Below are 24720 nucleotides of genomic sequence, written 5' to 3' on the forward strand. Positions count from 1 at the left end.
CACAAGAATATTAGTAATCAGATTTTTAATTGTGCTACACGAGAGCTAAGCATTAGTATCCTTTATATTATTCTTTAAATTCAAAATCCTGTACCACTGTTTGAAATATTTCGATATGCTCATTTTGCGAAGCTTCTGATGTTCAGACAATAATCAATTGATATTGATTTGTTTTACTAGATTATCTTTTTAGGTTATCAAAGAAGAAAAAAAACACATTTGTTACATTTACCACCTACGAGTATAATATATATGCATTATGCATTGGTCTACTTTATTGCGCTATAGCCTAACTTGCTTAGTTCATTAGATTATACCATTGAAAACTCTTCCAAAATAAACAGATAGCACAATCCAGACTTATAAGCATTACGGTCCCTGACATAGAACGAAGTCCTATATTGGTTGCTTTTAAACGAACTACCTATGTATGCTGACATTGGTGTATATGTTTATTTGTGAACTGTATGTGAAACTAGCACAAAATCAAATTTTAATTGAGCTTACAAGAATATAATTATATATGTAGTTAACTATTTATATGTAATAATGTAGCGCAAAATCGCTTTGGCTTATTGCCAAGTCCATGAAGAACGCAGACCGGCAGCTCCTATGTGTTTTGTTTAAGGCCGGTCCCAGATTGGATGTTTAGTTATGCGTAGTTGTATGCGAAACCCATGTACAAATGGATTTAGCCGTGTGCATAGAGTAGATGAAAAGTGTATTTTTGAGAGGTCAGGCTGCCCTATGGCCACCGAACGAATGGACGAAATAAAGTTGCTACAGTTCCACAGCACATCAGTGGTCTAGACGTGTTTACTTTCTTGCTACAAGGTGGCCCGCTTGCTGTTGGGCAGAGCATCGCCCTCGTCATCGCTGCGATCCGCACGCCGCCGCTTCTTTTGGTGCTCCTCGACCAGCTCCGAGGTGCGAATCTTGTTGCCCGTCATCTGCAGCCATTCGATGTACTGAAATTATGTGGTTAATATACCTCCGTGCCCACTTGACTGGTAGTAGAGCCACCCACCTGACTGTTGGTGCGCACTCCAGCCTCGTGCAGCTTGGCCTCGATGTTGTCCAGTCGATGCTCCGCTTTGGCTGCCTGTCCGTCGCTCTTTGAGATGTCCAGGAGATGGCGTACCCTCTGGCGCAGCGTTTCGAAGATGATGCGGCCGATGACATGGTTGCGATCGTAGGGCGTCAGATAGCGACCGAACTCGTAGAAGTACGGGTGCAGGCGTCCCAGCTCGATGTGCGTGGTCTCCGCCTCGCAGACGGCCTTGTGCACATTGCGATATATATCCGGCACGGCGACGGTGAAATAGGCATTGTTTACCTTCAGCTCCTTGATGTACCACAACGGCAGATTGACCGTCTTGCCGGGCTCCAGGTCATCCGATTCGGCGCCGGAGTCCAGGAATCCTGCAAGCAATTCAATATTGTCGGATTTCTGGCCAGGATGTGCGTGTCCGACCAAGCCAATCACTTACCCATCCGCTGCAGCTTGGTGTTCACCCGGCATTCCACCTTCTCCTGGGTCACGAATATGTCCTCGATGGAGTAGTAGTTCGGAAAATAGTTCATTCCGTTCATTGCGCGTCCAAGCTTTATGATTCCGTTTGGTGTTTACTTTAGGTGAATTCAATTTCTTAAGTGCGCGGCCTATCGCCTATCGATATCAGATGCATTTTGCCGGGGTCTATCGATGCAGAAACAGCTGTTCACCTGGATGCCGATGCACTCGATAGGTTTTATGTACTATATATATCGAATTATTTATGTGAATTATATGTAAATAGTTGCTGCGGAAAATTACTCTAATTTCATTTCAAATTGCAGCCTGCACTTTATTTTTTAGACAGAAAACAAGTCATGGTATAATTACTCAAAGTAATGAGACATCCCTGAAACTTCTTTAGTAAAAAATAAAAATTAAAATAAATAATGCCTTGCACAAAGTTTTCGTTCTCGACAATGACTATTTTGACTTTAATTTCGAGCCATTGATAGCTTAAGATGGAGAGTGTGAGTAAGCTTAGTTTTTGTAGTACAGTTATTCGATACGATTGCAATAGATGGTTTTTTCCTTGGCGGGCTCTTCAAACTTCTCGCCAAATGGTAGAGCTTCCTCCTTTTGTAGAACTATCATGTTTGTACCTTAGATACGGTAGCTACGTTGCATGAATACCGAGAATCCTAACACGAGTAAGCACAATCCATAAGTAATCCATAATAAGCAGCCTCATTGTTCCACATTGTTTCACTGCTCAATCCGCCGTCCTAATCTAGCCCTATGATTATCAAGTTGGCGACAAAAGGCGTCCAGATTGAAAAACATCAATCCACTTGAGATCAAAAAGAGCAAAAGTGCGAGCATTGAGTTTTTCTTGTTGGCGATGAGAAACGGAAAGATGGCCGAAACAGCTATTTCGATTTCGCTCTGTGTGTGAAAGGATTAGAGAAATGTGTGTGTTGTCTAAAATAGGCCAGTTACAGATATCATTTAATAACGAAAGTTTAGGGAGCACACAACTTTTTCGGTCGAGATTTGAGTTCACAGTGAAAAGTTTAAAGTTTGCGAAAAAGGATTTTGACAGTTAACTCCCGCATTGCTGAGCACTGGCTGGCGGCGTTGCCCATCGGACTATCGATAAGGTCGTACTGTAACTGTAGTCGAAAACATTTTCAGCCCTCCGGCAAACGGTCATACTCAGCTAGCTGTCCGACGAGTTTTGTTATTGGCGGAGAAAAGATTACGCTGGTTTATAAATTCTCAGTTAAGCCGATTTCTCAGCTTCTCTCCCCCTGCAGAGATCTAACACACCTATATATATATATATATATATATATATATATTTTATATATTCCTCGATCGATTTGCGATCCCGAAAGTCGATCGGTCGTGCGTCTATATATTTTTTTTTCTGTTCTTGCCCCTCGTGCAACATCAGTGAACATCAGCGACCCACCGTACAAAATCTCAATAAGAAAAAAAAGAGAGCATAAAGTGAAATTGCCTTTTGCGGCAAGTAAGAAAACGACCGAAAAAGAAAAAAGAATATACTGACTATTTGAATTAAACGAAGTTTGTTGTTTACAATAGCATACAATACAAGTTTATAATCTAACGGGCGTTGCTGTGCGTGTGTGTGTGCTTGTGTGTGCGTGCGTGTAGTTGTTGCGCCAAAAATTCCAATCGGAATTCTGGAACAGCTGGCCACAACAACAAAACGCGGCCAATAGAAGAACAATTTAGCTGCTGAAAAATGGGCGACTTCGATCTGAATGTGGACAGTTTGATACAGCGGCTGCTGGAGAGTAAGTAAATGCTAAATTTCCCCCTAAATTTCAATCCCACTTTCCCAACACCCCATTCCTCTACGCCCCTCCCACGCCACTGTCCCCATTTTAATTTATTACACAGTTTATCTGTGTGTGTGCGTCCGTGTGTGTGTGCGATTGCATTTTCTAATTATTGCACATTGTTCGCTTAAATGGTAGTAGGTTTTCTTTTTGTTATTGCGAGAGCCCCTTTCTCTGCCGCCGCTGCTGCCGCTGCAACCGTTTGAATTTGACTCTTGAATCAATTAGTTTTAATTGATTTTCATTGCTCCTCTCGGAAAACAGCGAAAACAATAACTACAACAACAAGAGCGACAGCATCTACTGCTACGCTCATTAGCGTTTACATAACACTAACAGTGATCGCGCTGTTAAGCACGCCATCTCTGTCCTGCGCTAATGTCTTCCAAATGATTTTTGGTTTATTAGCTGTGTTTTTTCTTGTTTCGCCAATATTGGCAATGACGTCATCGAGCTGATAAAAACGGGCGTGATTCAAACAGAATGTGTAGCTATGAAATCGCCGACGAAAGAATGGAATGGAATCACATGAGTTTCTCGATAAGGAGTTTTGTCGCTAGTAACCCCACTGCCTGTTGGAATGGGACCACTGTTCGTGTCACGCGACTATCGCTACAGACGGTTGAGAAATCTACGACCGATATATCAAAATATCCAATATTCCATAGTATATCATATATTTCCTAGCCCCCAAGAAGATATTTTCATTCAGCGATCAATATCAATAAGATTTTCTCTGGGTATCGATCGCTATAGCCGATATCCACTGTCGGTGGCTTAGAATCAGCGGTGGGGGCTGTGTCATCGTCGTCATCATGCAACCTTCCTGCAAAGCGTAAAAGCGCTAAATAGTTTACATTTTTGCAACCTCTTCTCGGTTTCGTATGCGATATGGTGAAAACCCAACATCTGCGAGGGTTGCTTAAGCCGCTTAGTGCTTGTCTCGTTTTGCAAGTGTCAGCCAATGTCGAAGATGCGGCATGGGACGGGATGGGCTTTTCCGCTTTTCCGGGGGGCGGGCCACCGCCACCATTTGGCTTTAGCTCTGACCGACGCCACGGGGAAATTGCATTTGAACATTGCGATTTTCGGGTTTTTTGTCCATTTCCGCAATGAGTTTCGCGTTTCTTCCTTCGATTCTGTCTTTCGGTTTCACTTATTTCTTGCGCTGATATGACACGACCCAACTACAGTGGTCATTCGAGGGAAGAATGCAGCGCAGAAGGAAAACGGAGAAGAATCTATTCAGATATTGGTTATGTTTCTACTTTAGGAAGTATATAAATATAGCATAAAAAGTACATTTCCTTACTTACTGTGTTAGCTATCGATTGATCACTGTAAACCACTCTCAGCTGGCAAAGCAGATGGGCAATGGGCAAAAGGGGCAGATTGAGCGAGATGGTCGAGGTAGGCCACAACCATTAGTCAAGGTCATCGAGTGGGCTAGGTCATGGCACTACGCTCACCAACCCACCCCCCGAAAAATGCCATTAATTTTGATCTATGAAGCGTCATCAGCCTCTGTCAACGACAGAAGAAAAAAAAAAATATGGCAAAAGCAAAAGCAACGGCGGCGGCAGATAAATTTCATTTGTCAAATTGCAAATTGAAATTGAATTTTTAGGGCACTTAGCCGGGCTGTCGTGTTTTCTGGCTCTCGCTTTTCCGAGAAGTATGGAAATTTCGCCCTCCTTTTGTGTTCTTTTATGCTTTTTTTCCCCGGCAGCCCACTCCACCCATCCCACACCCCTTAGTTTTAATAGATTTATATATACATATATCTATATGTGTACGTGTATATGAATATATATGTATATGTGCATCCATTCGAAAGACTTTAAAAAACAAAAAGAGGCCGAAGAGCACGCCCAGAAGCTGCTAATCGCTCAACAATTGGCCGCCGCCGGCGGAGCATCCGGCGCATCCGCCACATCGCCCACATCCAGCAGCAATTACTCGTCGATGGCGGCGGTGGCCTCCTTTGGATCCGGATACGGATCGGGATCAGGTGCTGCTGCTCCTGGTGCCGGCGCTGGCCCAGGTTCCAGCCATGATCCGGTGGACGATCTCACCGAACAGCAGCGCCGTCTGCTCCAGCAATACTCGATATCGCCGCCCAGCGAGACGATGATATCGGCCGATGGCGACCAGATCACCGTCCATCATCCGCGCGAGGAGCCCAAGAAATCCAGATTGAAACTGCGCGATTTTTTCGTCGCCGAGTTTGGTATTACCACTTTCAATCTAAGAACAACCTCCCCTATTGATCACTTTGTCGATGTTTGATGATCATTCATAAGTCCAGTGCAAAAGTAAAAACCATACTGCAGTGGTGGTCACCATGACCATGAGACTTCATACTCTAAGTAGCGTGCTGTCCTCTAAAACCCCCCACCCACCTCCACCACGTCACCAGACCCCTGGCGCTTGTTCTCCTCCGTGCAGCCAAGCCAAGCCAAGCCAATCCAATCCGAAAGCAATCCAATCCCATTCAGCTCTGTTCCAATCAAATGCAACCCACACTTATCACTTTAGGGCCAGCTCACTCGCTTGTCACACGGCTAAAAGCTTGGGAAGTACAAAGGGATTGCAATACCGAACTATTACATATCCCCACTCAATCAGCACTATATCCCTGGGTACACTCAGCAGAACAATGTGAACTTCCTTTGAGTTTCATCATAACGGAAATATGAACGCTATTGATAAGACATTCATAAGCTCATTCTCATGCAGTTCGAAAATCATTGGGGAGGGGGAGTGATAACTCATTCTTTGAAAGTTTAAACTATTTGTAACCGAGTAATCGGGTTTTTATGTAGACCTGGGCCCTTGTTTAACTAATCCATGTACCTAGTAAAGCGGTACAACTTACCCAACTGTTTTTGTTAATTTTCCAATGTAATTGCAATATGTTTGATTGGGGTTTGCAATCGATAGCGCAAACAATATTAACTGGCATATTAACTGGAATCCCATCTGCACTTCACTAGAATAGCTATTGGTAGAAACAATTACATCTGTTTTGGGCCAGAAGAGTTTTATAATATTTATGATTTGGTGGGGGTTACCGTTTACTTTTCCGGAACTGCAATCGCGATGTCAGTGCCAACGCTTGACCAACGCCTGCCCCGATTAGGTACATATAAATATATGGTACTTTACAGATGTGTATCTCTATCTATGTGTGTGTGTATGTCCGTGTGTTATGCAACCACTCCAGCCAATCTCCCCAACCCGTAAAAGCCACAGCCCGCATCGCATCGCCTTCATCTAATTGTTTTCACACCACGCAAAATCCACTATCGTCAAATGTAATGCGAAACAAATTAAATGTATAAAAATCCGAGAAGAATGCGGCAGCAAGGGGTTGCCATTTCTATGGACAGGGATTGGGATTGGGATTCGGATGGGGGAATGATGATGACGTCGGAAGAGGGGGGCAATGGCAATTGTTGTCCAAAAAAGAATCTCGTTGTATGTGACACGCGACATGGCAAACGACTGCAGCACTTCCGGGTGTTAAACAATAATCATAAACTATATCAAAATTGATTGGCGTTGAGTGTGCAGATAGTTACTCTATGTAACAAATCGGGGACTTTGCTATATATAGGGGACTTATATAAGTATTTCTGGTTTCGATTGTCAACAAATTCTTGTGAGTTCTCGGGTTATCTGTTATCTAAACCATCGCAACCTATAGAATCACACGAAACACATATGTATCTATAAGATTAGAAAATAATGTATTATAAACTTGAGTGTAGATTTTTTTATTGGCAAGTTCCTAATCAGGTTGTGTAAAGTACACTAAAAGACATTTAGTTTGCAAAAGTTTGAGTCGAATGCTCAAAAAGCCAAGAGCAACAAGTTACCCTCCAAAATTTCGCAATTATCCTGCCAGAAACCTTAACCCCTGGCCAACAAAATCGTGGAACCTTAACCCCACGCAAGCCTCTATTCTAGTTACATGCTGTTCGGTGTTATTGATTGGCCTGTTGTCCCATATTTTCCCCTCTTTTCGCACGTGCTGCTGCCATGGTAGAGTGTGCCAAGGGTTGGGGGTTTTCACCGCTTTTCCGCCGGAACGGAAAAGTCAGTGCCGAGTGTCATCCTTGTCTCACTGACAGACGCCGTTGTCGTATGTTGGCCCCTCCAAGGGTTCCGTTCCGTGCCTTGACAAATATCCTTCGTTATTTTGATGCATTTCTAATGTTTGTATAATATTTGTATAATTGATTGTAGTTTGTAGATACGCCAGTCTCTCTTATATATATGTTTGTATGTATATATGTAAATACCGTCCAATGGCTTTCCCGTGTGTCGTCGATGTCGCCAAAAGTCGTCGTTCTCGCATGCCAGCCAGGGTTGTCATCGCTCTCGACGTTGTGCGATTACATGCCCTGTAATTGCCCATAAAACTGTGGTATATTTAGTTTATAAACCAGCGGAATATCATTGTGGTTTTCAGCAATAGCCAAAAAAGAGCTTAAAAGTATCACTAAAATGTGATTTTCATTTTATAAGTAGTCTGTTTTTAAGTGATGCACATTAACAGCTGTTATTCTTAATGGGTGTCTGATTGGTCGATTTTGGTCTTGCATCTTTTGTTTTAGAAAAGCGCTCGAGATCTCTTCAAGTTTGTTTGAATTACCGCGCCGCGGCTATTGAAAATCTAATTTGAATGTCATAACCTTCACGTGAGTCAATCAGCGTGGAAAAATAATGATAATAATGGCAAAGGGAACTCGAATCCGCCAGTTGAAAAGAGAAGAAGAGCTGGCAATAGTGGCCCAAAAAACAAATAACGATGGAAAACTGGCACTGCGTGTCTGTGGATTCTGTTAGCAAAGGGCCGTTAGTGTTTTTTCATTTTTGTTTTTTTTGTTTCTTGGTCGATCGGTGGGGAGGTTTCGCTAATGCCTACGTTTCCATTTAAGTGGTTTTTGATTAGCTTTCGCCATCGGCTTTTGGCACATCTGTGGAGGCACTGCGATGTGGCAGGAGGACTCTGATTTAGGGGAATGGATACCAAGCGTAGTAGTGGGTAGGTAATGAGAGCTGCTTGAACTGCAGTCTGGAAAAAGCGTTTTTGCTTTGGCGCAAACACAAAGAATAGGCTAAATCAATAGAAAGGAGCAATAAGCTGGTAATTTCATTTCTTGATGAATGCCAGACGTGGTTACTTGTTTAATTATGGTTAACATACCATACCAGTCCAGGCGAGTGTCATAAATACCGGGAGGGGGCGAAACCAACGAAACAGAAGTTCACAAGCCAACAAACCAACAAAAGAGCAAAAACCAAAAAAAGCTGGCCTGCATCCATAATCGCGTATAAACTAGAGAGCGCAGCGAGATAGATGCGGAAAATGTTGGTGCAAGGGTGCGAGGGTGTGAGGGGGCGAACATCAAAAGTTAGTTCATTTATTTAAATTAAAAAGCGGAGGAAAAAACGACAACAGAACCAGCGCTTCATGCTTGCTTAAGCGCAGTTAAACCAAAGCCAAAATTTCTCGCTTTTCTCTGAATAATGATCTCGAAATGGTACTTAATGATAATGAGTAACTAGCTAGCTAATAATCTATGAATTCTGTCTACAAAGTATGACTTATGCGAAAGTAAAAGAAAGTAGTGCACTGAAATAATGATATTTAAAGGGGAATTATATTGCAATTAAATTACTTAAGTGATGACTACTATATGTGTTGTTTTTCTCGCAGTGTGCGGCAAGTTAGCTACTGGCTGCAGTTAATACTACAACTGCAAGTGTTTTAATTATGGTGTTGCTGCGCTTTCTCCCCTCTTCCTTTTACACGCGGTTCTATTTTTATTTGGCCGTAGGTGCACACGTGCACATATCACGTTATATAATATGACACTATAATTCTCACCAGCGCACAAAGCCACCCACCCACCTGAAAGTCCGCCCACCACCCACCGCCCACGTTTTGTCACATTGCGTGCACTTGGCAAATAAAAACGAGCGGCAAAGAGCAAAAAATGCTCGAAATGGTTGGTGGGCAGGGGGTGGAAAAAAAGGGAGAACGAATTTCCAGTGGCGGAAAATACCAAGAAGAAAAAGAATAAAATGTTTGTATCTAATGACACGTACATACATATGTATGTGTGTGTGGGGGTCCTGGCCAAAGGATACTTGAGGGCTTAACATGATACTCGGCCAAAATTTTGAAGGTTACCACAGCAGAAAGCAGGTGGCATGGAAGGGTCTGGCTGCCAGAACAACCTGACCATTTGACTCAAAAAAAAATAAAAAAAAAAAAATGGGCGAAAAATTCAATTTCTCGTTTACTTTCAGAGAAACACACCCAAGGAACACACACATACACACCCACACAGAGAACCAACTTAATAATACATTTGACCTTTTGGCTTAGTTATTATTTTTTTTTCTGCTTGCTTAATTTTTGCCTTCCATTTTTGCGGGCCATTCTCCAGTTGTTTAGCACTGTAAGTTGTTTTTTATAGTTCGCTCATCTTGGCTGTGCGGAGTTGTAAATGGTTGTTGCATACTTCAAGGGGTTGAATGGGGCGCACAAGGTCCTTGAGCTTGGAATAGTCGGACAATGGCATAATTTCGGCCCAAGGATTGTGAATGGACAGATATATTCAGAATGCGACAATTTGGAATTTATCGCACGGCATTTCATGGCGGGAATATGCTCACACTTTACTGTGGTATCAAATTTCGCAAGGGAGAAAATTGTGGTTTAAGATTGTAAGGGAATGTTATATAGTGATAGTGATTACAACTTCTGAATATAAATATTTAAAGGTATAAAGGATGTTCTTTGAAATTCTTTAAAGTTGTTACTATTTTTGGAGGGCTTTTACAGCTTTTGACTAATGGATTAGCTTCGAATTGCTGACGCAGTTGCCATAATTGCTGACACATTTCAAGAAACTCTTGGCAACCCTTGCAACGCTCCTTGGCGCAATGTCCATTGCATGTAATTTTAATGCCTATTGGCATTACACGACGGCCCCGTGCTCCTTGTGCAATTTTCATGAGCCGGAGAGCCATGAAAGTATAAATCAACAAAGTTTGCTCCAAAGGAACAGTGGCCAAGGGTGAAAGTTAAGGGGTCAGTGGTGTAGCAGTGGCCAAAATGTCGCAATCTGCTGGTGCTGCACAAAACATGACTTTTTGACCCCATGGGAAAAACCGGAGGGAAATTCGCTTTAAGCCTCTTACTTAAAGCAATACCTCAAAGGAAAATTTCGAGTGGAAAGCTAGTAACAAATTGCTTTCCACTCGAAATGGAATAAAGAAAAAAAACACCAGTTAAAATAATACATTGAAAAGGAAAAACTACCTATTTTCCCAGAAAACGAATCCAATTTAGAACGAACAAACTTTTTACTTGCAATACTGGTGTCCTCCACAAATCACTTCTGGGAAACATTACTTAATATCCGTCTTCCCACTTATCACGTTATCAAGCGCCACTTTTCTTCGAGTGTTTATTGTTTTCCAACTAGTTCATCAAGTTTCAGTTACCCAATTTCGGTTTCAATCAACGTTTCCTTTGCCATTTCTGGCCGCCTGTCAGCTATCCTTGCACTAGTTTACCCCAAATTGCTCAACTTTCTGGCCATTCGACTTATTGCCACCCCATCATCCAGATTCACCTTCTACTCGAACTACTTGTGTGCGCGAAGAATTTAAGGTACTTCGCAGCTTTACTCATCTTCTTTTTTTGGGTGAAATAAATTTGCCATGTGCCTTGACCTTTGGACTAACACACCCTAATGCCCAGGAAGGTAATGGAGGTGATGTTGAATGGACAAATGGCAAGCAAATGATGGCCTAAAAACAGATTACTCGGGTTACTTTCCGGCCATAATTGTCGCCAAGTTGCCAAGTATGGTTAACGGACGGATTTAAATACATTTAAATCACATTCAATAAATCTCATTTTATATATCCATTCAAGCATACAGCTTAATCAAAACCGAGCTAAAAGTATTCCCTTTTGATGCCATTTCAAATGTCCTCAATTGCAATATTTAACGCATCAGCCATCAGCGAATATAACTCATACAAATTCAATTAATTTGCGAAAAAGGTCGGAACACCTGCGATGGACAGCTTCAATGCCACCAACAACCTCAACTTTTTCGCTTGATGTTCAAAAATAAACACCCACAAAATTTAATGAATTTAATGAAAAAAGTAGCAAGGCCATGTCACGAACTAAAGCATATCCCAGAACAAAGTGCATACATATAAATAAGTAATAAAAATTATATGACTGGCGGAATTATTAAGTAATATATAATGTAGAGTGTAATAGTATATAGAAAAAATCAAAACTGTCAAGGGAGCGTTTGCACTGGCAATTTTTAAGATATATTGTATCATTTAAAGTTCGAAAATATCTTATTTTCAAAAAGTTAATTTTTTTAATAATTTTTGACAACAAAAAAGTAGTATTTTATGTACAACATTTGAAATACTGGTCTAAAAGTGGAATGTCATACCTCGTTGAATTCGTAGCAAAATTCCCTATCGACCTGTATTCAAAATTTAAAATTAAAAATTTTTGCCATTTTTCGCAAATTTTGACAATGTTACCCCTTATCGAAAATGCGAAAATTTGTAAAAATTTTTATTTATGTGAATCATAAAAATAGTTATAGGGATAGTTAGCTATGCTTATTAGCAGCACAAAACAGTCTTCATTTTAGCGATGATACCTTTTTTGGCCAAGTTTTGTCAAAATCTCGTAGGAAAATATTAGTTTTTAAAAAAATAATTTTTTAGTTTTTTTATGGCAAAATAATCTGTATTTTTTCGATAGCAATTAAAATAGTTGTCCAAAAGTGGAATGTAATACCTCGTTGAATTTGTAACAAAATTTCCTATCCAACAGTATACAAACCTGCAAACTTTTATTTTCGTCCATTTTTCCGAAAATTTTGCTGAAAAATTCGAAAGTTTGGAATTGCAAAAATCAGCAGGAAAGTGACAAGGATAGATAATTCTGTTTATAAACTGCACAAATCAGTCATTGCTGCTGTTATATGACACTTTTTAGCCCAGTAAACCAGAAAATATAAACTACAAACAAATGGAAAACAACTTGACACCAAAACAACTTTCAAGGTAGAATGCAAATTAAATGAAAATAAATAATGTGCTTTTCTTGCCACCCACAAAAACTAGCTGTGCAACGAAAGGAAAGTGCGGTGTTTTTAGGGCGGATCTTGTTATTCTCAATGTTTTTTTCCCTATGATTGTTAATTGGCAAATAGACATTTGCGAATGTTTAAACAATTGCGGCAGGGGCGGCGGTCCAAAGGGATCATAGGCAGTTCAATTGTATAAATACAAATGCTGTTGCGTAATAATCGTGTTTATTTGGAAGATATAGAAATGGAAGATTACTTGAAGCTGGAAGATTTCGCACAATATTCATTTGACATTCCGTTAATGAAAACATTGAAAAAGATCTTCGCGGAAGTGTGGCACATAAACAAAAAAAAAACAGTCTTAAATTGGGTTAATCGACGACCCTCGGTGGAGGAATGTAATGGAATCGAATCGAATCAAGGGAACTGAAATGTACGAACCAAGAAAACTTCAACCACGGCCGGCAAATATGTAGATTAATCATACGCCATGTATGCTCTTCGCTGTCTTTGTTCTTTCCCGTTGACTTGTTGTTGTTTCTCGTATTGTTCTTATTATTGTTGTCGCTGGTGTTGTCAAAATGGAATGGCTATTTTTAAAGTCGCCCGAGATATATACGCATGTGTTTCTTCCAATTATTGGCGATAAGATAAGTTGGAAAAACGCTTACAGCGCGTAAAGGAAAACAAGAAAGATAGGTGTGTTGAAAGCAACGAATTGTGAATACCCTGGCCATAATTAAATTTATCCTGCATTATATACAAATATTTAAAAATGTACTGATTTAAAGCTGATCAACGATCAGAGTTATATACTCGTATACTTTATAGGTTTAGGTAGTGTATATTTTACAGATGTGACCAGAAATATAGAATGCCGTTTGCAAGGGCATAAAAACAAAGACACGGAGGACAAATGCCAAGCCATAAGACAAATGAATCAGCCGCTGAGTGAGGGGTGTTCTCGGGGTATTTTCAGTGGGTGGTTGTTGGGGGGTTTGTGGGTGGCAACAACTGGGGAAAAGCTTCCGCCTTACGACACAATCATAACGAGGCGCTAATTAAGCAAAAGCTTCAAGTAAATAAAATGGAATTTGCACTCGCAGATATAGAAAACAATACGTCGACGTAAATGCTTCGAATCCATTGAGTTGTTAGTTTCCTATATTATATTCGTATGCATGAAAAGTAATTTATATTGTTGTTAAAGTGTTTTGATATTCAGAGCTGTTTCCGTTTAAAAATGTTGGACTATTTATAGCCAGTGCTTACTGCATAAAAGGTGCATCAAATGTGTTCGTTTCGAAAGTGATCTTTATTGGAAATTATTGGTTAAAATTCTGCCAAATACCAAGAACTATTATGTTTGGTTTACGGAAACATAAAAGAGATTTGTAGAAGCAAACACAATACTATCAGATGTTTAAAAGCGGCATAAAGTAATTTCTTTCTTAATAAATTAGATTTGATACATTTTCTGTTATCTTAGTATAATCCGTGATCCTCTAGGTAATTTCTGTCGTCGATCAGTGAAAGTGCTGCTCTCGTTTTCGTTGGCATCCCTGAGCTTGCTTGGTTTTGCAGTTATGTCGCTCGATAAATAGCCAAAGGCGATGACGACGACGACGACCAGTCAAAGCCAAGCCAAATGATTGCAGTTGTTGGAACTTCGGTGGGCTGGTGGGCTGGTGGACTGGCGACCTGGTGGGTTGGTGGGCTGGTTAGTTAGTTATTCGTGTATTCGAGGGAGCTTCTTACAAAATCGATGCCACCGAGAAGGAAGCCCCCCCCCACCACACACACACAACTAGCATGCGAAAGAGGCAGAGGAGTGCCTTCTGTGTGTATATGGCATTTGCAGTGGCTGGCCGAGCGCCATGCTGGCAACCCCCTCCCTCCCGCTGGCCCCCTCCATTTACCGCCCTGCCTTTTGCGTTTTTTGAGTTTTCCATTTTCCATTTTCCAATTTGGCAGGCCAGAGCAGAGAGCAGGCCAGCAGTCGAAAAAATTAAACTAAAGCAACGGCACAGGCACAGGCTGAAGCAGAAGCAGAAGCAGCAATATGCTAAAAATAAATGTTTATTTTATAAGATTCTTTCTGCCTTGCCCCCCTGCTCATCGGTGGTATTGTTGCACGCGTTGGAAACTTTTCCTTTTTCCTTTGCTTTTTCACATTGTCATTGTTTGTTTCTTAAGGAGGCACAAGTGAGGGGGGGAGGAAACTCGAGGGCAGGCAAAAAGGGAAAACGAGCCCGATAAGAAAGAAAATGGAGAGAAAACTGATGCTTCGAGGGGGGAAATGTTGTGTGTTTAAGGTAATCATTCGAAATCGCTGGAATTTAAATAATTGAAGGCATTTTATTTATTTACTCCATAAAATAACCAAAATATACAATGACAACATTATCGCTTTAATCTTGTTCAAAATGGTCATAAAAATCCAAATTCCTATAGAACTAGGAAAACATATTATTGAAAATATGTAGCAAATGGCTGTGCACATGGCCAAAATGCGATGACAGAAGATGTTGTATGTGGAAAATGAAGAGTGAATCCAAACAAAGAAAAGTTAGCCAAGGCAACTTCCTATATGATTCGGCCTTTAACTCTTCTGATTTCAATTGGCGTTCTTAATGCTAGACAGTGCTTTAAACAGTGTTATTTATTTATTTATTTATTTGTTTTGCAACGTTGTTTGCTTTCTGTTTGTTTGCCATTCGGTTCGTTTCTTGGACGCTTCTTTGCTTCATTTTTTTTTCGCTCTTTGGTTTGGTTTGGTTTGGCTGCCAAGGCACAGAAATTGATTTTTATAAATAGCGCGCATACGCAACGTGGTACGCACTGAAGTAGAAAGCACACGCGACTGTACTGCTGTATATTTTCCATTTTCCATGTGCATTTCGGATTTCAGATTTCAGATTTTGGATTCGCCACGGCAACGCACCAACATCTACAATAGATCGCTCCAATGGCCACAGTGAATAGCATAGCAAAAGCTGCACAAATTTGATTTGATTCGATTTGTTCTACGAAATGAGTTGGAAAGCGAAAAACAGGAAGGGTTCCGGGTCAAAGGGCAGAGCTCAAGCAGCAGCGGAGAAACAGCATCCCGTTCGCTTTTACTTTGCTTTTCCTTTTCGATTGAAGAGTTTCCAGCAGATTGCCAACAATTACGAAATATGCGAGCGATTTCCAGGAAATGGAATTCGGTTAACAATTTATGATTATTATTGCGTTTGCTGGCGAATGAAAATTCCTAGTGCGAGTTGATCTATTAATAGGCGGAATGAAATTGTAATCGATTAAAGGGTTGTGCGTGATTTCAATACATTCTGTAAATGAGTTTCTATTCTAGCATGATGATTTCGTTTAGCTTGAATTTTAAAATACTAAAAAATTGTTCGTGTAACAAATTTCCATCGTTTTCTGTGTAATCCACCTAAATACTTCCGTATTTACTCGTGAGTTTTTTATGCTTAATGAATTTTAATTAATCGTAGCATTTGGAAATCGCTTTAAAGTCGATTTTCTTTAGGATTTGTAAACAATCGGCGACTTTTGCATACAAGTGTATTCGTTATTCGAAACGAACTGAATATTTCAGCACTTTGTTGCTTTTTCGTGCGCTTAAACTAATTTGTGCTGCACAAATAAAACGATTTTGTGTGTTTGCTTTAATTTCGCTAACATCTTTTCGACCGCAATTTTGGCTTTGTTTGGATTTGGATTCGAGAAGTTTTCTGCTCAATTTCGTTTAACAATTTCCAGGATTTTTGCGTGATTTAAATATTGCCAGAGATTGCCTTCGGTTCGGTTCGTTGCTCGCTGAATATTTATCCAAACGGATTACGCATACGCCATGTGCGCCCCAACTAAACTTTGCACCATTTGTCGTCAGCAACCCTCAAAAATGTTGCTGCTGTGTGATGTAAACGCCGTTATAATCATCGCTAATGTGCTTAAATGGGGACTTGGGGTAGGGTTTAGTCGCTTCGAGTGCTGAGGGCATGGTGAGGGGAGGGAGGGGGGCATGGTGGTTTAAACTGGGGGTCAGGTGGTTACCCAATGACTGCTGCAGGGATCGCCTTTGTGCAGTTTTTGAGGAAAATGTGTACATATATATGTATATACCAATTAGTTTGGGCCTAACACTAACTACTTCCCTCTGACATTCAACCCCATCCACAAATCCTGCACATCAAGTGGGTCAATGTTGAACGGAAGTATTTACGAATTTTTATTGCACCAATTTGGGTGTTTTTTTTTGTTTAATCACTTGAAACCACGAAGGAGATTTCCGTTTTGGCGATGGTACTTGATATGAAATTGTTTCTCCCGCTTAAGTATAGATTTTTATCAGCTTTGTTCCTTCCGATTTGGATAAATCCACTCACTTCACTTAAATGGAAGTAAGTAAATCTCGTTTACTTAACATTTCCATTTCTCGGGCACGAGAAAGCGATTTGCTGACCAACAAAATGGGTCAATGCAAAACGGAAACAATTACCGATTTGCAAGTGAATTGTTTTTAGTGTTTTTTTTATATTTTTTGTTCTTCTTTTGGTGGCTCAAAAATTTCAAACGATATTTTCCTGCACTCGTCCTTAATCAACTTGGGGCCAAAGGCGTTCATTATTCGATGTTTTGTTGCGGTTGTGTCGGCGTTGTTATCTTTGCTTCATTTGCTCGGATTTCAACTTGAGCACGCAAAGGACGCAGGACGACCTAAGCCATGGTGTACTGGGTGTAATGGGTGTGCTGGTTGTGGTGGATGGGCGTGGCACCCCTAATGGGCAACAATCATTTGGGCATGGAAATATTCTGCTTGCCAGGCATTAAAGCCAAAGGTCGTTGGGCGGTCCAATTACGAAGTAGAGAGCGTCAAAAGAACAAGATTTCGACATTGAACCTCGCCCACGATGGATCCAGCCACATGGCTAGATTACACTGCGGAAAAATATTATTAAATTAAGATATCTATCAATTACATTACGGGTAATTCTTTTAAAGGAATCTTTTATGGTAAAAATCAAACTTTTACCTCTAACTAAAGCTCTAATTAAACGTATACGTTATTTTCTTTACTTCATTTGATAATACAATAATATTATTATATTCAATGCATGATTGTATGAATCACACTTGGTAAATGGTAAAGTGTTGTATGCTATTTGCCCGCAACTTATAGCCTTAATCCACATGGACTTCTAGAGGGGAAGATCGACCACACAGTTAATTAAATTGACAGCTTACCACCTCTGCAAATATCCGATGCAGTCAGATATATAAGATATATGCGCAGTTTGGGGAAGGATTCGTTTGCGGTTGCAACCTGACAGGTTGAGATGGAAACGGGAGGTGATGGGATTTGATTGCTGTTCAATTTGCGGCGTTGCATCCATTCGAGCATGATGGAAATTCAATTTTTCGCTGCAAAACGACTAATATTAAAGGTCAACTTATAACCGGGTTTATAGCAGCTTAAAGTCCGTTCCAAAAAATGTACCATATTTAATGAGAACTTTGGTTTCGGCAAAGTTTTGTGGGATAAACTGAGCAACTTGTCACCCAAAAGTCCTTCTCTTTTGAACTTTGGACCTTTCGCTCACAGCCTTGCTATTATTTTGGGCACAGAATAAAAAATAATTCGCTGCACTTAATTTGATTTAACTCAACTTTTCCGAGCGCCTTATCTTTTCGCCATGCCCTTTTTGCTTTCGTCGGTCGTGTTTATTCGCCTGCTATGTCCACAAACTTTCATCTCGGCACTCGGTAGTTTTTGCTATCTAAATGGCTAAACATTTTCATTCAGCCCTTCCTGCTCGTCAGCTTCCTTTCTTTCAAAGTTTAACTTCTGGCAGCTGCTGCTGCTCCACTTTGGCCAGAGCCATCCGGCTACCAACCAGCTCATCCTCCTGGGAGTTAATCGGGTCATAAAACGTCTGACGCAGACGCTCCTTTGACTCCATCAACTGTCTCCCACGTATCGCAAAATGGTGAATCTCGTGATGGATTCCGTTTCGCCATGTACTCCCTCGCATCTGATGGGTATGCCCTTTGGATATGAGTGAATTACACACAGGTATCTCGCAATATCATAAATTGTTTGAAAGGCTGGGGGATTGTATTGGTGATTATGATGGAAAGTATACAACAGGAAATTTAAGGCAGCTGAGCTGAACTGGCATGAAAGGTCTAACCAAAAAATGATTTATTAATAACGGAAATAACAATATTTAATACTGCCCAAACGAGGGATAATTTTGTTAATGGTTTCGGTGCGATATATGGTTAAATAGCATTTATATGAACGGGTGCATTCTTAGTTGGAAACGCACATCCTATCTGGATGATGATGAGTTGCGCTCAAGTAAGTCATAAACATCACATGCCGACCCAAACCCCATACCAACCCATATGTTTTCTTGCATTTTTAATTTGTCCGCGATGGGGGAGCAGCAGGAGGAGGATGCGGATGAGGATGTGGATGTGGAGATGTGGGCGATAATGAAGGGATGGAAGGGTTGCTTATCCAACTGGCTGTTGACTCCGGCTAAGACTTGTTAATCATGATGAACCAGTTAGATGTGACGGCAGACAGACAGGAAGTTCCCATGCGGAGTGGATTCGGCACGTAGCATGCCCAGATGTCTGCGTTGTATGATGATGGCTCTGCGTCCTCATGTAAAATGCATGATAAACAAACATGCGCGTCTTTTTTGCTTACGCATAATGTTACATCGCCCCCGCATCGTACAAAAACAGAACCACCCACCGCCCCCAAAAGAAAACCACCCACTCCCCTTTTGGGTGATGTCTTCTTTATGCTGACAAATGCCTGACAGCATGCGGGGAGGTGGGCAGCAGTTGTCTGTGGAGTGGAACATTTCGCAAATTTGCATAAAAATGAAAAATAAAGGGCTTCCCTATCACTCCGGTCCGCATCCAACCATCCATCTATATATCTATGTATCTGAACCATCTCCCAGCAGCAGCTTTGTGCCACATGTGTGTCAAAGTGTTGAGCTTAAAGTCGTGCAGATATGTTATGAAGCAAATGACAGCTGTGATGATAATTTGCTGGGTCACCGAATCCCATGTGGCTGCAGAAATGTTGCAGAAAACTTTGATTAATGCCGAAGTGCAGCAAGTGTAGATATATTTTGATTCTATGCCATTTTCCTACATATGAATGATTTTAGAAGTGTAGAGAAGAACTATTGGAAGTTATTTCCTCTATTAAACTATTCAACTTAAATGAAACCTCTTTCCATAAAATCTTTCCGATAAACGTCATATTTTCCCGATCAAACTTAATAATCCCTGCTAAAAGTCGAGCAGATGTTCGCAGCAAATTTATGCACGGGCGGAAGTAATTCTTTGATAAGTTTGAAACCGCAGACGGTAGACCCATTACATAATACGAGTCCAGAAAGTATGCAACAGCTTCGCAGCTTCGGATTCATCAGGAGCCCGGGAACGAGGAGCCAGGAACCCTTTGCATAACTTAAACGGATTCCACTTCTCCGAGTGCATGAACCCATGGCTTGCATAATTCAGTGTATTTATCTTTACCGCCATCAGGTCAGGTCCACATCCCACATCCGCCAGCTGTACTTTGTACATAGTATATATGCTAATGCAATCCCGATGCTAAACACATTCTGGCGAAAGAGAGGGCGGAAAGTTCGCCAAAGAACTTTAGCCCGGGTTTCATTTGATTAACTGACTGTTTTCGGTGGAAAATCATTTAACTTTGATTTTTCCCTCTGGAAATGGAAATTCCTACCAAAAGGTGGAAAAAAAATGCACTTCATTTTCTCGGAAGCCGTGTAATTTGCATAAAGCACTGCATGGATTGTTGATTTGATTATTTTGTTTTATTCTGCGAATGCAGTTAAAATTTGCAAGCAGTTATAAAATAACTCCCACGTCAAACAAAAGCTATAGGAAAATTAATTTTCATTATAAATGAACCAATTAACTGGGTTTAAAAACCCAATTTTTTGGAAAGTGCTGTCAACCCGAAATGCGCAATAAATTAAATTCCCTTTTAGGCTTCCTACACATCGATGTGCGATAACTTTAATTAACCATTACTGAAATCACAGCTGAGCCAAAGTGCAGTGCTGACGTTCCGGGAATTGACTTTGTGTTAGCCAGCTCGTCCATTCGCACCGCAACCCAGTTGGCCATCAGAGCCGGCACCCGCACTCCTTCCTTGATCTACCCCGATTGTTGGGAGCCAGAGAACTGGCTCTCGACCCAAAATCCAGAGTTGGCTCACAACTTCCGGGGCAAGGACGAATGGATGGGGCTTGCCTGCTTTTTGGAGCCAAGCGCTGGGCCAGCATTTTGGTCTATACAAATTTAATTAAATTTTTTGTGCACGCGCACACACACTGACACTGACAGTGGACGACCTACTTGTATTCCCAGGATAAAGGATAGCACTATCATCGTTTTTCCCCGGCTCTGGAGCGTTTTTTGCACAAAATTAATTGCAGGAAGGTGGTGAGATGGCGTTGTGGTGTGGCTTGGACTGGTGGGCTGTGTGTACACGCCCACTTGTAGGCCAAGGTTTCGAGATATGGTCTCTGAACAGGGACAACCTGCAATTATCCCCAAGACCAGGAAGTCCAACCACACACTTGTGCCTTGAGCCATTGTATGACGCCCACGCTAAAAAAAACCTACAGTTGTGGTCACAACACTAGTAATGCAAAAGTAGAATGAACTAGCTAGTCCAATAATTTTTTCTTGGCAACTTATAAATAGAATTGAATTGGTATTTTGTATGTGCTATTATGCTTTTAAACTATGGAAATACCGCTTAGTTATGTGTATTTCATAAATATTATCAAGAACAATACATATGTACCGATGTTTTGAGCTCAAGTGTACCCTCACCTTAGCCTGCACGCAGTTTCGCTAGCGCCTCAAAGTATGCAATCATTTCTTGTGGCATTGTTTTCCCGCCAAAAACCCTCAAATCCTTACCCAACTATGGATTCGTCTCCTCGTGTCTGCGTCGATAGTTACTGTGCTCGTCTGTCGTTCGGTCCGTTGCAAAAGCGTCAAACGTTGGCTAAGCTCTAGTTGACTATGTGTATTTGCCATATCTATCTATTCATGAATCCATCTGCAAGTGGAGTCCACTAACACCCGGTTTACTTGCAGTGCGCAGCTGCCGAACGGGCAAGCAGGTCCAGATGACGGAGGCGGAGGTGCGTGGCCTCTGCCTCAAGTCGCGCGAGATCTTCTTGCAACAGCCCATCCTGCTGGAACTGGAGGCACCGCTGATCATCTGCGGCGACATTCACGGCCAGTACACAGACCTGTTGCGCCTGTTCGAGTACGGCGGATTCCCTCCGGCTGCCAACTACTTGTTCCTCGGCGACTACGTCGATCGGGGCAAGCAGTCCCTGGAGACCATCTGCCTGCTGCTGGCCTACAAGATCAAATATCCGGAGAACTTCTTCTTGTTGCGCGGCAACCACGAGTGCGCCAGTATTAATAGGATATACGGTAAGTCCAAATACACATTAGTTGTTCGAATATACCTTTAATCTTTATCTATTTTACTTAGGCTTCTACGATGAGTGCAAGCGCCGATACAATGTCAAACTGTGGAAGACTTTCACAGATTGTTTCAACTGTTTGCCGGTAGCCGCCATCATTGACGAAAAGATCTTCTGCTGCCACGGCGGCCTCAGTCCCGATCTTCAGGGCATGGAGCAGATCCGACGCCTGATGCGGCCCACAGATGTGCCGGATACCGGGCTACTGTGCGATCTCCTGTGGAGTGATCCCGACAAGGATGTTCAGGGCTGGGGTGAGAACGATCGCGGTGTGAGCTTCACATTCGGCGTGGATGTGGTCTCCAAGTTCTTGAACCGGCACGAGCTGGACTTGATCTGCCGTGCACATCAGGTGGGTGAAAAAAATTCTCGTAATTTGAGTGGATAATTCTAACGAGCTGTTGGTTTTCCAGGTTGTGGAGGATGGCTACGAGTTCTTTGCGCGTCGGCAACTGGTCACGTTGTTCTCGGCGCCCAATTACTGTGGAGAGTTTGACAACGCCGGCGGAATGATGACCGTGGACGACACGCTTATGTGCTCATTCCAGGTGAGATGTCCAATGCATGCTGGCCACGATTTCTACTACAGCTTGATATCTTATTCGATTTGCAGATCCTGAAACCATCCGAGAAGAAGGCCAAGTATCTGTATAGTGGAATGAATTCGTCGCGACCCACAACACCGCAGCGCAGCGCCCCAATGCTTGCGACCAACAAGAAGAAATAATATATCCATCCGCTTCCATTTCCTTAAAGGTTCAACAAACAACAGAAATAAACTTTTACATAGATACACACATATATATACATATAAATGTAACGAAACGATAGAAAAGGAGAGCGTTAGGCGTTAGTAGAGAAAGGGCAAATGATAAATTAAATGTGTGAGCTATTAAAGCAAGCAAAATCGAAGTGCATGAATATCAACATCTATGTGAATCCGTCATAATCTGTAAACATATTGTGGCATCTGTATCCAACTTGATTACCTTATCCGTGTACCTGCTAGTTGCAGCAGGAGCATCAGGAGCAGCAACACCCGCAGCAGCAGCAGAAACATCAGTGAAACACTCAGAGGCCCATAGTTAAGTCGATTCCTGCATTTGAAGATTATCTGTTGAATGGAAATTGTAACAGCAGCTCCCACATCCAAAACTCCCGAAACATGCAGATAAATAAATACATTAAAAGTACAGCGATGTTAAGCAATGAATTTATATATAGGCTTATTAATGTAAACTATATACTATATACTTATATATTCATAACTACAAGAGAGAAACGAAAACCTAAACAACAAGAAATCAAAAAGGGAAAGCAAAGTATCTGGCCGTTGTGCGAATCCTTTGGGGCTCGTGGAGCAAACCACATGGACTAGCTATTACTTTACTTTTCCTTTTGGCCGTGCGCCGAGCTTACAAAATTCGCTGCAAATTGTTCGATTTTTGGTTCTCTTCCTATCGACTAAGTGCGCATTACAAATTTGTCTAACAAAATATTAGGAAAAATCAAAAAATAAGAAACAAAATTATAATAATAATAATGAACGGAAACGAAATGTAACGAAAACCTATATTGTAAGCTTAAAACAGTTCAACTCTGTGTGTGTATTTTATTTATTATGTATCTATAAATATAAATATATGTTCTTTTTGTCATTGTTTAATTAATTTATTGCTTACATTGTATTTATAAAACGCAAAACAATTAATCCCTAACAACTATTTTTTGTCATTATACTCGGTTTAAGTGGCAAAATACTGTTAACGTGTTAATGGGCATTTAACGATTGGGGCTTGTTTTCAATTGCCTAAACTTTACCTAGAAAAACTCCAACCTAACTTAACTTGCCTCACACACAAAAATGAAAATGATATATAAATAAAAGAGTATAAAATTAACGAATTTTGAAAGCATTACTTCGAGTTCTTGAAACACCAATTTTTGTGCATATTTAGTTTATAAATAAGAAACGGAATTCGTTAGGAATCGGTAGAATCGGCGAACAAGTGAATAAGAATATATATGAAAGTATATAAGTATATACAGAAGGAACGAAAGAAAAACTAATTTTTTAATCGTCGTAACTTATTAGATTATAGTGCCTTTTTTGCCTCCCAAATGAAAATTCACAAACGATAACGAGCATGTACACTAACAAATGGTTTATATATACAGATCATATACACATATAAATATACAGCTAACGAAAGCTAATTATGGAGTAAAGAGTACTGCGTTTATTTTGTAACAATTAAAGAAACCACAGCTAATCTAATAGTGTATTATAATCCCATTTATTTTAGAGAGAATTTAAATTAATTTAAAAATTGTTATTCCTCCAACAAATGTAAGCATATATTGTCTTTTCTTTTAGGTTTCAATTGATTTGAGCGAAATTAAATTAAACGAAATTAGAAGCTTTAAAATGATGGGGATAAAAGTGATTTCTTATTATTTCGTCAAGAGTACGTTGTGGTTTTGAATCAATACGCATCGAAAAAGAATGCTGGCGGCAAACAAGTCAATTAATTGCATTACGAGTAAACCGATATAGAAATGATTGAAAATGTGAGAAAAACTGAAACTGTGGAACGATCTAGCATTTTAGCTTT

At 40.8% G+C, this 24720-nt stretch overlaps 2 protein-coding genes across 4 annotated transcripts; one reads left to right on the forward strand and one right to left on the reverse strand.

The window, feature by feature from the left end:
• Positions 1-429: 429 nt before the first annotated feature.
• On the reverse strand, positions 430-1678 carry LOC6617549 (probable DNA replication complex GINS protein PSF3). Its single transcript, XM_002041827.2, has 3 exons — positions 1491-1678; positions 1028-1422; positions 430-968 (listed from the first exon to the last, which is right to left on the reverse strand). The coding sequence occupies exons 1-3, from the start codon at positions 1591-1593 to the stop codon at positions 828-830; spliced, it is 639 nt and encodes a 212-aa protein (XP_002041863.1). The 5' UTR covers positions 1594-1678; the 3' UTR covers positions 430-827.
• Positions 1679-2708: 1030 nt separating this feature from the next.
• Positions 2709-24334, forward strand: LOC6617550 (serine/threonine-protein phosphatase beta isoform). 3 transcript variants are annotated; one of them, XM_032724757.1, is made up of 6 exons: positions 2709-3318; positions 5201-5593; positions 21705-22052; positions 22114-22457; positions 22519-22653; positions 22719-24334. In XM_032724757.1, exons 1-6 carry the CDS (start codon positions 3267-3269, stop codon positions 22830-22832), a joined length of 1386 nt encoding a protein of 461 aa, XP_032580648.1. In that variant the 5' UTR covers positions 2709-3266; the 3' UTR covers positions 22833-24334. The 3 variants fall into 3 exon arrangements, with proteins under 3 accessions (XP_032580648.1, XP_032580649.1, XP_032580650.1); XM_032724758.1 differs by lacking the exon at positions 5201-5593 and having other exon boundaries at positions 2714-3318; XM_032724759.1 differs by lacking the exons at positions 2709-3318; positions 5201-5593 and adding an exon at positions 6451-6505.
• Positions 24335-24720: the final 386 nt, after the last annotated feature.

Source organism: Drosophila sechellia, chromosome X (assembly GCF_004382195.2).
Source record: "Drosophila sechellia strain sech25 chromosome X, ASM438219v1, whole genome shotgun sequence".
Taxonomy (NCBI): Eukaryota; Metazoa; Arthropoda; class Insecta; order Diptera; family Drosophilidae; genus Drosophila; species Drosophila sechellia.

Coding starts and splice junctions, on each gene's coding strand:
- LOC6617550 (XM_032724757.1), top strand. CDS start 3,267: ATGGGCGACTTCGATCTGAATGTGGACAGTTTGATACAGCGGCTGCTG. Junction 3,319..5,200: donor GATACAGCGGCTGCTGGAGA/GTAAGTAAATGC, acceptor TCCATTCGAAAG/ACTTTAAAAAACAAAAAGAG. Junction 22,053..22,113: donor CAGTATTAATAGGATATACG/GTAAGTCCAAAT, acceptor TATTTTACTTAG/GCTTCTACGATGAGTGCAAG.
- LOC6617549 (XM_002041827.2), bottom strand. CDS start 1,593: ATGAACGGAATGAACTATTTTCCGAACTACTACTCCATCGAGGACATA. Junction 1,423..1,490: donor CACCAAGCTGCAGCGGATGG/GTAAGTGATTGG, acceptor AATTGCTTGCAG/GATTCCTGGACTCCGGCGCC. Junction 969..1,027: donor GAGTGCGCACCAACAGTCAG/GTGGGTGGCTCT, acceptor ACATAATTTCAG/TACATCGAATGGCTGCAGAT.